At 45.2% G+C, this 18,342-nt stretch overlaps 1 protein-coding gene across 4 annotated transcripts in view; it reads right to left on the bottom strand.

The window, feature by feature from the left end:
- PAK1 (p21 (RAC1) activated kinase 1) overlaps window positions 1-18,342 on the bottom strand; it is an 89,200-nt gene that overhangs the window by 1,337 nt on the left and 69,521 nt on the right. For all 4 annotated transcript variants that reach the window (XM_088668450.1, XM_088668448.1, XM_088668447.1 and 1 more), the window contains 7 exons: window positions 16,218-16,281; window positions 12,296-12,344; window positions 11,972-12,084; window positions 7,875-7,992; window positions 6,342-6,441; window positions 4,359-4,555; window positions 2,718-2,855 (listed from right to left, as the gene is read on the bottom strand). In XM_088668450.1, the coding sequence (XP_088524576.1) occupies window positions 2,718-2,855; window positions 4,359-4,555; window positions 6,342-6,441; window positions 7,875-7,992; window positions 11,972-12,084; window positions 12,296-12,344; window positions 16,218-16,281 (779 nt within the window). The remainder of the gene's footprint in view (window positions 1-2,717; window positions 2,856-4,358; window positions 4,556-6,341; window positions 6,442-7,874; window positions 7,993-11,971; window positions 12,085-12,295; window positions 12,345-16,217; window positions 16,282-18,342) is intronic.

Here is an 18,342-nt window from a genome sequence, read left to right as displayed (position 1 = left end):
TAATAAATAATAATAATAATAATAATTATTATTATTATTATTATTATTATTATTATTATTATTATTATAGCTGGAAGCTAGTTTGCAGATTCATTTGAAACTCTTAGTTAAGATTATTTCCTGGGGTCCCCTTTCGATCCCTCTTAAAGGAATAAAGAGACAAGAGTCTTTCTGAGTAAAGCAACAAAAAGTTTACTCACATTTCAGTTCACGATTTGATCCCTGAAAGGCAGACCGTACTTAATGGCTACCAAAAGAAACTGTGAGTTCATCTCATATGGAGACTGAACTCATGTGCTGCTGGCTAAGAGCCAGCAGACAGCAAAATTACATTAAGAGTACAAAATGGCTGCAGAAGAGCAGCATGGCAGCAAAATATCGGTAACAAAGCAATAGCAGTATCAAGACAAACGAAATGGCTGCATGACTCTGCTCTTTTATGGAGTCAGCCAGAGCCATGCCCATCTCCCAGATCACATGGAGAAGCTCCAGACCAGGGGAACAGGAAGTTACACTGGCTGGATGTCCCCCTGGCTGTGCCCATGCTAGGGAAATAAGGAATGTTGCATTACATCCCACAAGTGGTGCCTACACTGACTGGCAGCAGCTCTTCAGGGTTTTTCGGATAGGGGGATTTACCCAGCCATACCTAGAGATGCCAGGGACTGAAGCAGGTACTTTGCCCTTCCCCAAAGAGCTTGGCCCAAAGAAGCTGTCAAAAGAATTGGACTATATTCTCCCCATACTCGAAAATCATAAATTATTGCTATTTAGGGAAGTTTCTAAGGTTTGGCGTTTTACTGTGTTTTTTGTATTTTGCTGGAAGCTGCTCAGAGTGGCTGGGGCAACTCAGCGAGAAGAGTCCTTTTTGTTGGGGATAATTCAGACGGAATTTCCCAAAGGTTATTTATTTATTTATGCCACTACTGCGGCCCGTGTTTTGTTAGCCCCAAAATGGAAAACGAGCGAGGTTCCAACTAAAGAAGAATGGCAGCTTAAACTGATGGAATATGCCCAGCTTGCGGACCTAACATATAGAATAAGAGAACAAGAAGAACATACATTTAAAGAAGATTGGAAGATGATTATGGAATATATGGGGGTGGAAATTGTGTATAGCAGCATTTAGATAAATTCAACAGTGTAAATAAGTTTTGATGGATGCAATAATGGAATACTAAATGGTTTAGTTTATATAAAATATGCAGGGATTTATGTTATGCGAAATGAACCATGGAAAGAGAAGAAGGGAAGTCATTGATATTTTAAGGTTGTTTAAATGAATATTCTAAGGGGAATTAATATCTATGTACATGCTTGGTCTTAATACTCTGTAAATTTGTTTTCTTTTGATGTATGTTTTAAAGATTTGAAATAAAGTCTTTTTTAATAATAATGAATGAATGAATGAATGAATATTCTAAAATGTAAAACAGAAAATTTAATAAAAATTACGGGGGGAAAGAGATAGGTGGCCTATTATTATTATTATTATTATTATTATTATTATTATTATTATTATTATTTTCTTTCTTTCTTTCTTTCTTTCTTTCTTTCTTTCTTTCTTTCTTTCTTTCTTTCTTTCTTTCTTTCTTTCTTTCTCTCTCTATCTGCCTTACATTGAGCCAGACCATTTGCCTACAGCAGGGGTTCCCAACAAAATTTTCTCGAGGACCCCTCATCAAGCCGCTATTGTGACAAGGACCCCCATTAATTCCTAATCCTAAAATTAAAAAGTGAGAGCCAAATTAAGAGTCTTTTTATATTTTATATTTATACGTTTTTTACAGTTCTTCCTCTTCATCTGTAGGCCTTTGTCATTTTAACGAACCACTTTTTAACCAACGGTCCATTTTTAACTACGCGAACTGTAGCTTCCGCGAAAAACAACGCTTTGTTTACAAACACTACTGTTTTGCAAAGAGGCAGCGCGCGCCAGGGAGGAGGGAGGGGAATGGAGAAGACAGGGTACCTGCGCAGTAGTGCACAAATGAAGCTGACGCGCGCAAAGCATCTTGGGGAGGTGAGCGTTAGTAGAATGTGCGCGCTGCCTCTTTGCAAAACAGTAGTGTTTGTAAAGCGCCACCTAATGGCATACAGCAGAACTACTGCCTCTATCTAATTCTAGTTTTGCGCTAGACTCTGCTCATGCAGGAAGCGGCCAAAACAAAAAATCTGTTATCATACGAAATATATTTAATATATTATTTATTCTAATAGCATCTTGTGGACCCCTCTGGCATAGCTCGCGGACCCCTGGGGGTCCCTGGACCACCTGTTGGGAACCACTGGCCTACAGTATTGTCCTCACCGACGGACAGTGACTTTCCAGGTTTTCAGATAGAGAGACTTTTACTTGGAGAGGCCAGGGATTGAAGCTGGCGCCTTCTGCACTCAAAGCAGGTGCTCTACTACATGAACAGCTACCGGTAATAGCCACTGACAGCTCAGTGCATTTGGCCGGTCCTCTTTTAAGGTCACCCAAGTTGGTGGCCATCACTGGCCCTTGTGGGAGTGAGTACCACAGTTTAACTATCACACACCATCTTATTTCTCCCAGAGGCCACAGAAAGTCCAGAAGGCAGACACCAGGACAGCAGCCCCAAACCGCGCTCCTACCCAGTGACAGGCATTCATTTCCAGTTTCTGGGTTGTTGTTTTCTCGAAGAGCGGGTGGCGCAGGAGAAATATTCTGTGTGGTTATCTTTCTCCTTTACCTGGAGGAGCTCTTTCGCAGACCCCCTCTTCTCCACATCCATCTCGAGGCAGCGATTAAGGAAGTCTCTAAAGATGGGCGAAAGCTTCTCCGGGTTCTGCAGCTCGGGCGTCCCGTTGGTAGCAATAAGATATAAAGCCTAAAAGAGAGGACCGAGGCGGGTGGGAAGAGAAGAAGGAGGAGGAAAAGGGCTCAGCTCAGAGACTGATGGTTACAGTGTTGGAGACCAGGGTTCGAATCCCCGCTCAGACATAAAACTCACAGCGTGGCCTTGGGCCATTCACCATCTCTTAAGCCTAACCAACCTCTCAGGTTTGTTGTGAGGGTGAAATGGGGAGGAGAACCACGGATAGCACCTTGAGCTCCTTGGAAGAAAAAGGTGGTATATAAATGTAATAAATAAATACCAGAGATACCAGTGCAAAGTCAGGTAAATGCAGGGTGGATTTGATTTAAATCAAATCGATTTAAACCCATGATTCAAATCACGATGTAAATCACTAGTCAGTAAGACTTGATTTATATCATATTTTTACAGAAAGACTCCTTCTTGCTGGTATCATCTTAATATTCACAACCAGATGAAGGTTTCATTTTCGGAATAATAAATTTTCAGAGTAGTTTTTACAGTTATATCAAAAAATATTGATGTGCTTATACCAGGGGTCAGCAAACTTTTTCCAGGCTTCCTCCCCGCCTAGAGAACGAAGGCGCTGCGCTAACCTTCCCAGGGGCGGGAGGAAGAGGCTGAGTGGCGGCAGCTCTGCCAATCAAATGCCGCTGAGGTAAACCAGGCGCTGCGTATGATTGGCAGAGCCGCCGCTGCTCAGCCTCTTCCTCCCGTTGCCATCGCCGGGAGTCTCGGCTTTGCGGCGGGTTCTGGCTTCGCGGGGCGGGCTGGATTTAGGACCCAGGTGGGCCTGATCCGGCCTGGAGAACGTAGTTTGCCAGCCCCTGCGTTATACTATTAGAAATACATAGACAGATAATTATGAATTTATGAATCTGAAGGTGTATCTGAAGAAGTGTGCATGCACACGAAAGCTCATACCTATGACAAACTTAGTTGGTCTCTAAGGTGCTACTGGAAGAATTTTTTATTTTATTTTTTGCTTTGAGATAATTATGAAGTTATTGTGAGGTTTAATAAGTTAACTGTTTATATTTGGAAAACTTTTCTGCTGTTCTTTATTGGACGGAGAAAAATAATCATTTCCTTAATAACAATTTAAACAATTTATTTAACTAAAACAATAACATTAGAGCATATGTATTCGTTTGTTAACTGATGTGGTTAATTTTTTTTTTTACTGATTTTTTAAAAACTTAAAACAAATCCTTATTTCCTGATGAACAGCCTTTGGACAATAATGTAACTTAAACAGAAAACTATCTTTAGGGGGGGGAATCCTCCAAAAGCATTTTGGTTTTAAAATCCAATTTAAATTTTGAAAAAAATCAGATTTAAAATTTTAAAAAATCTGATTTTTTAATTTTTTATATATTAAAAAAATACCATTGATTTTTATCCACACTGGATAAATGAGAAACATTTATAATCCCCAGTGGGACAGCTGGCCTAAACGAAGCCTTTTCTGTAGGAACAGCGGCGCTGAAAGTCAGTTAGAACGAAAACGCTTACCCTCAGCGGATTTTCGTTGAGGTACGGAGGTTCCCCTTCTATCATTTCGATGGCCATGATCCCCAGAGACCAGATGTCCACTTTGGGTCCATAGGCTTTCCTCGTCACCACCTCGGGCGCCATCCAATATGGCGTCCCCACCATGGTGCTGCGCTTGCTTTGCTCGGGAGTGATCTGAGCACAGAAGCCAAAATCGGCTGACGGGGAAGGAGAGAAGAGAAGAGGAAAATCAAAAGAGGAGCAGCAGGAGAAGAAGAAGCAGTTTTCCTTTGCTTTGGAGGAGTCCCAGGCAGAATTTGGTTTTCGCATCAAAGTTTTAGACTGGAAGGTCTTCTTATCTTCTTTAATATTTACGCGCTACCAGCTGAGCCACCCCAGGGGAGGCAGGAAAACAAAGCAGGGCTACAGCTCCTTCCCTTCTGGGGCACCTTCATCATCATCATCATCATCATCATTTATTATTTATACCCCGCCCAACTGGCTGAGTTTCCTCAGCCACTCTGGGCGGCTCCCAACAGAATAAAACATCAAACATTAAAAACTTCCCTAAACAGGGCTGCCTTCGGAAGTCTTCTAAAAGTCAGAATAGTTATTTGTTTCCTTGACATCTGATGCGAGGGCTTTCCACAGGGAGGGTGCCACCACCGAGAAGGCCCTCTGCCTGGTTCCCTGTAACCTCACTTCTCGCAGTGAGGGAACCACCAAAAGGCCCTCGGAGCTGGACCTCAGTGTCCAGGCTGAATGATGTGGGTGGAGACCTCCTTTAGGTATATAGGACTGAGGCCGTTTAGGGCTTTCAAGGTCAGCACCAACACTTTGAATTGTTCTCAGAGATGTACTGGGAGCCAATGCAGATCTTTCAGGACCAATGTTATGTGGTCTCGCCGGCCGCTCCCAGTCACCAGTCTAGCTGCCGCATTCGGGATTAGTTGCAGTTTCCGGGTTACCTTCAAAGGTAGCCCCACGTAGAGCGCATTGCAGTAGTCCAAGCGGGAGATAACCAGAGCATGCACCACTCTAGCTAGACAGTCTGCAGGCAGGTAGGGTCTCATCCTGCGTACCAGATGGAGCTGATAGACAGCCGTCCTGGACACAGAATTGACCTGTGCCTCCATGGACAGCTGTGAGTCTAAAATGACTCCCAGGCTGTGCAGCTGGTCCTTCAGGGGTACAGTTACCCCATTCAGGACCAGGAAGTCCCCTGCACCCACCCGCCTCCTGTCCCCCCAAAACAGTACTTCTGTCTTGTCAGGATTCAACCTCAATCTGTTAGCCGCCATCCATCCTCCAACCAGTGGTTCCCAACAGGTGGTCCGCGGACCCCCAGGGGTCCGCGAGCTATGCCAGAGGGGTCCGCAAGATGCTATTAGAATAAGAAATATATTAAATATATTCCGTATGATAACAGATTTTTTGTTTTGGCCGCTTCCTGCATGAGCAGAGTCTAGCACAAAACTAGAATTAGATAGAGGCAGTAGTTCTGCTGTATGCCGTTAGGTGGCGCTTTACAAACACTACTGTTTTGCAAAGAGGCAGCGCGCACATTCTACTAACGCTCACCTCCCCAAGATGCTTTGCGCGCGTCGGCTTCATTTGTGCGCTACTGCGCAGGTACCCTGTCTTCTCCATTCCCCTCCCTCCTCCCTGGAACCTAATATTTCAGAAATAATGGACTCAAAGGACAGATTTAACTCATCTCATTAAGAACTGAAAATTAAAACTAACTGTATACTGATGGAGTACTCTGTTGTAACTGTAAAAAACGTATAAATATAAAATATAAAAAGGCACTTAATTTGGCTCTCACTTTTTAATTTTAGGATTAGGAATTAATGGGGGTCCTTGTCACAATAGTGGCTCGATGAGGGGTCCTCGATAAAATTTTGTTGGGAACCCCTGCTCCAAACAAAACAAAACAAAACAAAACAGGGTGGCTTTGAAATTCGAGGTGTGCAATTCTCCCCAACCATCCTGTCCACATACTTAGCTTGACAGAGCCATCCATCCCCAGCAAGATATTGTCGCTCTTGATGTCCCGGTGGATGACTTGGTTGGCATGGAGGAATTCCAATGCCTGGAGACACTGTGGAAGAAGGAAAAAAACAAGCAGCAACAATCAGTACTGCAAACAACAAATGAGGTTTTGTGCAGGCCAGTGTGGTGTAGTGGTTAGAGCATTGGACTAGGACCTGGGAGACCAGGGTTCGAATCCCCACTCAGCCACAAAGTTCACTGGGTGACCTCGGACCAGTCACTCACTCTCTGCCTAGCCTACCTCACATGGTTGTTGTGCAGGGGGGGGGGTGTTTGAGATCAACGTACGCCAGCTCGAGCTCCTTGAGGAAAGGCAGTGCATAAATGCAATTAGATAAGTATATGTGCGTCACTTCTCACAGAATGCTTTTGCAGAAAATTCATTCTGGCACATATAATGACAGGAAGTGGCTGCTCCAGCCAGGCATTAAGGACTGCCTCTCCCCATATAAACCACCCCCGACCCTGAGATCATCACCTGAGGCCCTACTTTCTGTGCCTCCTCTGTGAGAGGTCCAGAGAGTGCCAACATGAGAACGGGTCCTTCTCTGCAGTGGCTCCCCGGTTGTGGAATGCTTTCCCCAAGGAAGTTCGCCTGGAGCCTTCATTATACACCTTTAGGCGCCAGGGAAAAGCGTTCCTCTTCAAACAGGCCTTGGCCTGATTAATATTCTACAGCCTTTTAAATTCGGGCTTTTGGTGTGTGTGTGTGTGTGTGTGTGTGTGTGTGTGTGTTGTTTCATTTCAACTATTTATTTTGTGCTTCTCTCCTGTATTTTTATCTCGTGAAGCGCCCCAAGATCTTCGAACAAACGGCGGTATATAACTTTAATAAATAAAATAACAAACAAGTAAACTGCAACTCTCGTCGCAGCTGGTCTTTGGCCATGCTGCCTGAGGCATCGAGGAGGACAAAGTTTCCCCCATCCCGGACTGGCAGCAGCTGTCCTACGAGAAAGGTCTTTTCCACTAGCTGCTACTTGATCCTTCTTAACTAGCAGTGCCAGGATTTGAACACGACCCCCTTAAGATCACCACTTTATTTTTAGGCACCTGTTTAAACTGCAACTTTTATCCAGCATTCATCCTGATCCTCTTGCAGGGTGCATAAATGTCTTCCTGTTAATCTTTCATTTATCCTAACGCTTTGTGCTGCATTTCCCCATGACTTAGAAAAGCTTGTTTCTTTGTTCTTCTTCTTTTTAAAAAAGTGGATTTGTTGTGCTTGGGCGACAAAGCACTTTGACCTACTCCAGTTGCGCACGCCTAGAGTTCCTAGAATGCGCTTGCACCCCTCCCGAAATATACTGACAGTCTGGAGGCACTCCAGGAAATTCAAATAATTCCATCTCTCTCTCTCTCTCACACACACACACACACACACACACACACACATGGGAACTCCAAGCAGCGCATCCCATTTGCCAGCAAAGCCCTGGACTTCCATTTGGAATGAAATATATATGGAGTTTAAGGCCTTACCTCCCGGCACACGGCGGCAATCTGCCCTTCATCCATGCAGGTCTCTGTCACCACGTCTGTCAAGGAGCCGCCTGCCAAATACTCCATGACTACCCACAATTCATCCCCCACGAGGTAACTGCGGGAAGAAGCCAGAGAAATAACAGGCGGTCATTGTGTCCTCTTCACCAAACACACACACAACACACGACCGCATTGCCAAACCAAGAGAGCAGAGCTATTTTGACAGCAGAGCGAGATGGTAGCACAAAACGGACAGTGGAAAGTAACAGGCTTGCGGGTCGGATTCAAATTCCTGCTCCGTGTTTCGGCTTCCTGAGTGGCCAGGGAGGAGGCAGTCTCTCGCTCGGCCTAACCCACCTCGCAAGGTCGTTGTGAGGGCGGAACAGGCAGAAACCTTGTGGCTATCTTCTAAAGCGTGAGAGGGATGGTTGCAGGATCGACGGGGGTTTCTATATGTGGCCGAGAAAGTCCTTGTGCGTGCCCCAAAATGGGTAGAGGGGAGAGAGAAATGGCATATTGTCTTCTTCCCAGCTTGAAAACTGTCCAGAAATGAGCCAGGGAATGTGCTAGCCCTGGGAAATTTGTGGTGAGAATACATTTGAGTATTTTGCTAGCAGAAAAGGGGGGAAACACCAGCAGAGAGAACTCTGGTGAGGCGTTTCCACATTCTGCGACCCTGAAGGGATGGCACCCCAGTCCCCAGTTTCCGTAGGACTCCTTTGAGCACGCATCCTCAAATTTATGACCCACCCTTCACCAGCGAGTCCCAGAGCAGGTTACAACAATTTAAAATTAAAAACAAATGATAATTATGGGAATAGGGTGGGCCACGCATCTCAGGTGTCAAATGACGGGGGGAAGAGGGGTCTGCATCAAACATTGCCAATGTGGAAGCTTTCCTATGCTTTGGGCAGCAATTCTCAGCATGGCCAAAATATCTGAAGGGCGCCAGCTTGGTGATAGAACATAAGCAGATTTGTTGTTGACATCCGTCCGCAATGGAGTGCACCTCCGGGGGTGAAGTCAAACTGCTGCATTAGCAGCACTGACTTGATTCCCCGCCACCCAAGGCACAAGCCTCGTTCAATCCCCAGCATCTCCAGCTATGGCCAGGGGTCTTCCCTGTCTGAAATCATGATGCTGCCAGTCAGTGTATGCAACGCTGCGCTAGATGGACCAGTGATCCGACTCAGTATGAGCCCCTCTCCTAGGTTTCGAGGTTAATTTCCCCACCCTTCGTTCCCACCCATGAATTTTCACAGGTCCCCCCCCCATCTGTAAACGAAGATATCCCGGTGTTTCTGTCCTCCTCTCCATCTCAACAACTTATTGCTGTTTTTTCAGAATAGGCTAAAACTGCTATAAATGAATGAACAGGGACTGGGCTGCTGGAGAACAGTGACAGCTAAGGGCCTCTGTGACGGCCGCTTCGGGGACAGCCGCAGCGGGGGACTTTTTCAGTCCGGAGAATCTCAGCACAAACATGTTTCTGGCAAAGGCAGCTGAGCCAGCCCCATTGCAGCTTCTGCCCCGCTGGGAAAGGAGGAAGCGAAGCGCTCAGAGCATCAGCGACTTCTCCCCGGAGGAAAGAAAAAGAGCCAAAAGCAGCAGGTCTGGAAGGTGAACTGAACTCACAGCATCCAATGTCTTAGGACCTTATGGTCACCAGCTTCTCAATATTTTTTTTTAGAGGTCGTCAGTTCCCCTTTCTAAAGAAAACAGATTATTGTCAACCTGACAACTGCCATCTGTTCCCATGGGCATCTTTCTTACTGTTACGGCTTCCAACTAATTATTTTCTTCCTTCTTTTCTTCCAACTAATTCTTTTCTTCCTCGGCTACTCTTCCACGTTTTTGCAAACGTGATCCTCTGCGGTGTTAAAGTACATAGTGCTTGAACGGGATTAAATAGATTGCTGGGATAGCTCAGTTGGTAGAGCATGCAACTCTTAATCTCATGGTTGTGAGTTCAAGGCACACTTTGCGCAAAAGATCACTGCATTGCAGGGGGTTGAACGAGATGACCGTTGTGGTCCCTTCCAACTTTACAATTCTACGATTCTAATATTATTTACAGTATTGGATTGCTCACATTGGCATGTTCGCTGAACAATCACCAGTCACATACTTGGTTGGTCTTTAAGGTGCTACTGAAGGAATTTTTTTATTTTACTTCGACCCAGACCAACACGGCTACCTACCTGTAACCAATACTTCATTCTATCATTCAATATTACCCTATTCCAAAAATGTCTAAATGTGGGCACTCCTGTTCCAGCCAACCAGCCAATTATTATTATTATTATTATTATTATTATTATTATTATTATTATTATTTATACCCCACCCATCTGGCTGGGTTTCCCCAGCCACTCTGGGCGGCTTTCAACAAAACATTAAAAGGGGCATCTACTTCCAGGTTAGCGGAGCTCGTAACCCGCAGCGTTTGCAAGGAGGACGGTACGTAACACGAGGTTCCACTGTACTGTTAATGGATTTGTGTAAACCACATGCAGAGTTATTTAGTTTCTGATTTGCTTCTCTGTATTCCTTGGAAACTGCAGGTGAGCAGAGCGTTTTGCCACTCATGCACTGCTTGGGAGCTCCCCAGACGCTCATCATCTGTTTTGATGAGAACAGGATACTGGGCTAGTTCAGCTAAAGGCTTGATCCAACAGGCTCTTGTGTTCTTAATCAAAGTCCACTAAAGTTGGAGGCTGCATCAAGTTAAGAAGATCTTCCCGTCTCCTGAAGAGATTATCCTTTGTTATTGCACAAAGCTACTATCCTACTTAGGAGCTGGTGAAACTACTGGTGGGGAAAATAAGACACACGTTTTGTGGGGAAACCAAAGTCTTCAGAAGCTGCTAGAAAATGATGCTCTCGACTTTTGAACTGTGGTTTAATTTTAAAAGACAGTTTGGGCCAACGTGAGATGTGTAGAATGCTAATCAGGGACATCCTTGTTCTCCAAGTAAATCTCCCACCCCCTTTTATGTAACTTGCATAGTAACAGCAGATATTCTGTGAGGCTCTTTATGTAGCCACACACTAGAAGGAGGCATCAACAGATATGATATACAAAAACAAAAATTAGGGGGGGGGGACCTTGGATATTTGCAAAGCATACAGTTATGAACTTCGGGCCTTTTTGTGGTTGGGATTCAGTGTTGCAGAGGCAGGCAGATTTGAGGCCTTGTGGAATTTGCTGTATTTTATTTTTTTGCTAGACACTCTAGAGCAGTGGTCAGCAAACTTTTTCAGCAGGGGGCCGGTCCACTGTCCCTCAGACCTTGTGGGGGCCGGACTATATTTTGGGAAAAAAATATGAACAAATTCCTATGCCCCACAAATAACTCAGAGATGCATTTTAAATAAAAGGACACATTCTACTCATGTAAAAACATGCTGATTCCCGGACCATCCGCGGGCCGGATTTAGAAGACAATTGGGCCGCATCCGGCCCCCGGGCCTTAGTTTGGGAACCCCTGCTCTAGAGTCACCAAAGGGAAGTCAGGTCCAAAGACAGGCACTTGGAATTAATGAATTCCTAACTGAGAAATTCATTTCAAATGCCACAACTGAACAGAGCTCACTCCAAAGTTCCCTCAAGACCCACCTCGCATTCCCCCCCCCCCGATTTTGTAGTTGCCATTATTAAGCAATGATGGGTCAGAAATCAGCACTGATCTATTTCAAACTGCCTCAAGATCTGCCAGCAGATCTCAATCTACCTTCTGCCCACCTCTGGTCAATACTACAAAGAGGCACATCTAGTATTCCAATTAGGTTTTGTTTCTGACCAAGCCTGAGCACAAGAGCCCTTTTCCCCTCCTGCAGTTTCCATTCAAAAGCATTACTGCCTCCAACATTGTGTGTAGAACATAGCAATCACAGCTAGTGGCCATCGATAGCCCTCTCCTCCTTGAATTTGTCCAATCCTCTTTTAAAGTCATTCGAGCTGGTGGCCACCACTCCTTCCTGTGGCATAGAGTTCCACGGTTTAACTACGCGCTTCGCAAATAAGGGCTTTCTTTCATCTGCCCTGAATCTTGTGCACATGACATTGCCTCTTGGTGGAAAAGCGCAAATACCTGTCCAGATAGTTGACAATGTTGGGGTTCTTGTTTTCCCTCATGACGAGAATTTCATTAATTATCAGCTCCTTCTTCGGCTGTTGCTGCAAGTTCATCTGCTTAATTGCAACCTGGAATGAGGGCGGGGGAAGAGGAATAATTACAATTAAGTCTCTAGTTGTCTGAAGCTGGATCTAATTCGAGTTTCCAACTCTTGTCTCCTTTGTCACAATCCTGAATTGGAGGGAATCGGGGAGCGGAGATCGAGAAGAGAGGCTCAAAATCAAAGCTAGAGCACCTCTCATTTAGTGAAATGGGCTCCAGTATCTCCTACACTCTTACCTCCTGTCCTGTAGCTACATCGATCGCCGTGTAAACTGTCCCTGAAGCTCTGAAAGAAAAGACAACCAGTTTAGGCATGCCATTATTGTAAATGTTCAATAAATGTTCAATAAATAAATGTTCATAAATGTACAAGGTAAACACACGTACTCAAGTACAGTATATAAACCCCACATCTGAAACAGTATAGGAGAGCAATCCTGAAGCCATCTTGATTCTTCAGAGTGTTCATTCTTCAGAGTGTATCTGAAGAAGTGTGCATGCACACGAAAGCTCATACCAAAATAAAAACTTAGTTGGTCTTTAAGGTGCTACTGAAGGAATTTTTTTTATTTTGATTCTTCATGACCCCAAATATTTCCTCTGCAGAAGGAAATATCTTGGAGAAACCTTTCCCATTAGTTCTTTTCACTTACAAATAATAAAAAAATCCTGCCTTAAGGGCATATTTTCTGTATGAATAGGGTAAGGCCTGTGACCTACTTACCATCTCAAAAGAATGGCCAGGCAACCCAGGTAATGCAATCATTAAAACATTTATCAGGTCATCTTGACAGACAGGAGAGAGCCTCTTTCTGTGATCTATGAATGGTGCTTTTTGGGTGGTCTTTAGCCTAAAATAATTAAAGGTTCCTGTGCACATTTTCTTTGTCCTCACCTCCTTGCAAGGGTGTGTGTGTGTGTGTGTGTGTGTGTGCAGCAACCTAAAAATAAAAATCTGCCTTTCTTCCACTAGATCCTGCCTCCATCCATTATTCTCTGAAGAGTAATATAAAAAAATTCCTTCAGTAGCACCTTAAAGACCAACTAAGTTTATATTTTGGTATGAGCTTTCGTGTGCATGCACACTTCTTCAGATACACTCTCTGAAGAGTGTCCGACTCTTCGTGACCCCATGGACCAGAGCACGCCAGGCACTCCTGTCTTCCACTGCCTCCCGCAGTTTGGTCAGTCTCATGTTCGTAGCTTCGAGAACACTGTCCAACCATCTCGTCCTCTGTCATCCCCTTCTCCTTGTGCCCTCCATCTTTCCCAACATCAGGGTCTTTTCCAGGGAGTCTTCTCTTCTCATGAGGTGGCCAAAGTATTGGAGCCTCAGCTTCTGGATCTGTCCTTCCAGAGAGCACTCAGGGCCGGTTTCCTTCAGAATGGATAGGTTTGATCTTCTTGCAGTCCATGGGACTCTCAAGAGTCTCCTCCAGCACCAGAATTCAAAAGCATCAGTTCTTCGGCGATCAGCCTTCTTTATGGTCCAGCTCTCACTTCCATATATCACTACTGTGAAAACCATAGCTTTAACTATATGGAAGACAGGAGTGCCTGGCATGCTCTGGTCCATGGGGTCACGAAGAGTCGGACACAACTGAACAACTAAACAACAACAACAACAACAAAAGCTTGACTTTCTCTGAACTGCTCTCTGCAAACGCTTGCCAGCTCATTTCATGTGACACCAAGGCAAACTCTCGCCTCGGCTGAAGATTTTCACAGCTCAGACTGTGAGTCAACCTCTTCACTGAGCCCCCATCGGTTTCGTTTGTGGGTGGGGAGCCATTTCCTGGAACTGCTGGCTGCCTGGCAAAAAATAGAAGTAGGATTCCTGCTCTGTCTTTATGCCTTTAGAACATGCAAATAACTCTTTGACAACCTGAAAATGTACCATAGGCTTGTAAGGCAAAATAGTGCCTGGACACCACCACCAACAAAAAAATATTTCCACACAAAAAATGCTAACATGAACAAAACAGACATCAAAAGGATTTTGAAAAGTGAACATTCCCTTATAAGCCTTGCTCAGCTTTTGCTTTATGAGTTGTTTCCATAAAGCAAAATTCCTGCATTGCAGGGGGTTGGACTAGATGACCCTTGGGGTCCCTTCCAACTCTACAGTGGTATGGAAACATTTCTTCTTCTCTTCTTTGGTGATCACTTGTAGCTGAGTGAGATTGTCTTCCATGCACACGGTCTTAACAAGTGACTGTGGAGGCCAATTCTGGATCCACACGTCCTTCCACAGTGGGGACCTAGGTTTCCAGGCGGGAGTTGATCATGGTGTGGATTTGTCAAGTGTGCCTTCCTCTTCGCACGTTTCTCCCTTGCGTCCTGAGTTTGAGCGTCTTCAAAGCCCATGACACCTTTGGTAAGGCTGCTCTCAAACTGGAGTGCTCGCAGGCCAGTGTTTCCCAGTTGTCAGTGTTTATACTACATTTTTTAAAAAATTGCTTGAGAGAATCTTTAAATCTCTTGTTGCCCACTAGTACTACACTTTCCATTTTTAAGTTTGGAATAGAGTAGTTGCTTTGGAAGACGATAATCAGGCATCCAAACAACATGACCAGTCCAACGAAGTTGATGTTGAAGAATCATTGCTTCAACATGGGTGATCTTTGCTTCTTCCAGTACACTGGCATTAGTTCGCTTGTCTTCCCAAGTGATGCATAACATTTTTTGGAGACGCCGCCGATGGAATCTTTTGAGGAGTTGGAGATGGCGTTTGTAAGTGGCCCATGTTTCACAAGCATACAGTAAAATATAAAGAAATTAAAAAAATTGTCCAGTAGCACCTTAGAGACCAAGTAAGTTTGTTCTTGGTATAAGCTTTCATGTGCATGCACACGAAAGCTTATACCAAGAACAAACTTAGTTGGTCTCTCTCTCTCTCTATATATATAGACTGCATCAGACCAACACGGCTACCTACCTGAATCTAGAAGCATACAGTAAGATTGGTAATACAATACCCTCGGAGTCCCTTCTAACTCTACAATTCTATGTAAACATTAGCTGAAGAAGCACAGCACACACTTTGCAGATCTTTGGAAACGGGGTAGGTACATATTTAGGCCCTGGACGTTTTTAGGAGTATTATTTTAATTGCTATGTTTTGGTATTCAGATTTTACATTGCTAGCTGCTGTGGGCACCCGAGAAAGGAAAGGGGGCAGGATAAATAAACTCCCATCAATTCTGTCCAGGACTGGCTGGATCAATGGCTAGCAACGATGGGGTAAAGGTAAAGGGGCCCCTGACCATCAGGTCCAGTCGTGTTCGACTCTGGGGTTGCGGCGCTCATTTCGCTCTATAGGCCGAGGGAGCCGCCGTTTGTCCGCAGACAGCTTCCGGGTCATGTGGCCAGCATGACAAAGCTGCTTCTGGCGAACCAGAGCAGCGCACGGAAACGCCGTTTACCTTCCCACCGGAGCAGTCCCTATTTATCTACTTGCACTTTGATGTGCTTTCAAACTGCTAGGTGGGCAGGAGCTGGGACCGAGCAACGGGAACTCACCCCGCTGCAGGGATTCGAACAGCCAACCTTCTGATCAGCAAGCCCTAGACTCTGTGGTTTAACCCACAGCGCCACCTGGGTCCCTCTAGCAACGATGGGGGCTGCATTGCAAAAGCTCTGGTGGGTGCCACACAGGCCGACCGTGGCTTCTGCTTTCAAATTGCCATACACCTCCCGCTTGAAGCTATATTCGTACACCACCATGTAATGACACGTATTATCCAGGGCTGTAACATTCCATCCATCTATCAGTCAGATTAACTAAGAAGCATTTCGATCAGGAAAAAGGGTGTCCCATTAAATCACACAGCAGCAGTAGATGCATTCATCATTTCCAAAAACAAAGAAGGTACCGTACTTTTCCGTGTATAAGAAAAAAAACTGTAGAGTCATCTCATCACAGCTAATCAAACTGGGAAAGAGCCCAGGCATTTTTAAATTTTTAATTTGAATAAGTCACAATTGTGTTCAGGCAATCAGTCACACACCTGAGAACACAAACAATTGGGATTCAGTAATATGGCATCACAACTGATTGCTATGCTCTAGAAAAGGATAAAAGGCATTTTGACCAATTCCAGATCCATTTCATGCTGAAGGCAGGTGAGGTGAAGGAAGCTGGAGACCATATACTAACCCTTGCCCGATCTTCTCAAAACTTGTATATTTCTTCTTGGGGTCACCCACACTCACAATACCTCCTTCAAAAACAAGAACAAAAAAAGGAAAACAAAAATTAGGATAAAATGAAAGAGCTATGGAAGGCAGCTCAGCTCTCCTGAACAAACAAATTTAAAAGCAAGCATGACAGAATCTGAACTGATCAGGGCTCCTTGCAAGACCTCAGACCCCTGGGAATGCAATTAGCTTTGCTAAGCAGATAAACTAAGGACCATAGCTGCCAAGTCTCCCGTTTTCCCCGGGAAACCCCCGTTTTTCCAGCTGTCCCAAGCCGGAAAAACAGATTTCTTTGTTTTTTCCCCCCGGTTTATTCTGGCGTGGCAGCCATTTTGGAACTGGGCGGAGCATGCTCAGAAGCGACTTTTGATGCTGCTCTGCCCAGTTCCAAAATGGCTGCAGCGCGACTTCTGGTGCGGCAGCCATTTTGGAACTGGGCACAGCAGCATCAAACGTCACTTCTGAGCATGCTCCGCCCAGTTCCAAAATGGCCGCCGCACTACTTCCGGTATGCTAATTTCGGCCCGGTCCCTTATTTTTCAGAGAGGAACTTGGCAGGTATGCTAAGGACACATTCACCTGGTGCCCTCTCTGTTGCCTCTTAGGCACCGGGCAAAACCGTTCCTGTTGTCATGTGATTTAAAGTTCTCTGGTATTCAGGAATATTATATCAGCTGTCAGCTGATACATTAATCAATGTGGCGTTGCCGCTTTTGTCCTTTATATGAGCTGCCTTGAGAATGCCTGCATCAAATATACATTATATACGTGTCATATAAGTTCTATATGAGCCCTGTGCTGATCCCAATCCACTACAACTAAGACATATGAAGAGAAATTATAAGTTGTGTCTCATAGGTGGGACAGAGGGCCCTTGCGACTCTACAATTCTGCAATACCGAGCAAGTCTTCTTTGGGCTGTTTTTGGAGGGGGAACGCTCTCAAGGTTGTTGATTTCCTTACCAACCCACTGGAAACCCTAGGCTCCCCCAAAGTCTGCAAATACAGTGGTACCTTGGTTCTCAAATGCCTTGGTACTCAAACAACTTGGAACCCAAACACTGCAAACTCTAGGTGTTCCGATTTGCAAACTTTTTTCAGAAGCCGAACGTGCTCCACTTTGAGTGTTACGCTTCTGATTTGAGTGCCACACTTCCGTTTTGAGTGTTACGCTGAGGTCTGTCTGTTTTTGCTATTTATTTTGCATTTATGTTTTTGTGGATTGCTTTCATTTGATGGATCAATGGTCTCGTTAAATAGTGAAAGTCATGTTAAATTGCTGTTTTAAGGGTCGTTTTTCAAAGTCTGGAACGGATTAATCCGTTTTGCTTTACTTTCTATGAGAAAGCACACCTTGGTTTTGGAACGCTTTGGTTTTGGAACGGACTTCCGGAACAGATTTAGTTTGAGAACCAAGGTGCCACCGTACTTCACTCTTGTGCGTGGGTGTGAATGCATTTTGGTGCCATAAGGAACAGCGCTCACTGTCCGGACATTTGAAATAAAGAGCAAATGCTACGTGGAGGACAGGTCTACCAGCAGGCTAAACTAGGGTTACCAGACGTCCCCGTTTCCCAGGGACAGTCCCCGGATTTGCGAATCTGTCCCCGGACAAATTCCATCCCCGGAATGTCCCCGGATTTTATCTAATGTCCACGGGAAACATGGCAGCGGCAGCGGAAGTCTCAGCAGTAGCCTGGTAGCGCAGTTGGCTCTGGCTGGCTTCAGGAGCTGCTCGCTGCCGTGGCGCCCGCCATTTTGCCTCACCGGAAGTCCCCATATGATGGTGATGCAGGGGCTCTAAGATGCAGCTTCTGGGCTGCCTCCACCTTCCCTGGCCCCAGCAACTAAGCTGCAAAGGGAGGCTTCATGCTGCCTATCGGAGCAGCCCTGATCCCAACTCCTACTTGCGTGCAAGCAGGAGCAGGGCAGGGATTTCTCAGCTGTGAAGCGAGGCTTCATGCTCCCTATCGGAGCTCGCGTGCAAGCAAGAGGGGGCAGGGATCTCTCAGTTAGGCAACGGGAAGCCTCCCTTCCCAGCTGAGGGATCCCCGCCCCCTCCTGCTTGCACACAAGTAGCAGTG

Source organism: Zootoca vivipara, chromosome 4, assembly GCF_965207765.1.
Source record: "Zootoca vivipara chromosome 4, rZooViv2.hap1.1, whole genome shotgun sequence".
In the NCBI taxonomy this organism is placed as follows: Eukaryota; Metazoa; Chordata; class Lepidosauria; order Squamata; family Lacertidae; genus Zootoca; species Zootoca vivipara.
The sequence above is the reverse complement of the archived record's forward strand: the minus strand, read 5'-3'. Positions and strand labels throughout refer to the sequence as shown.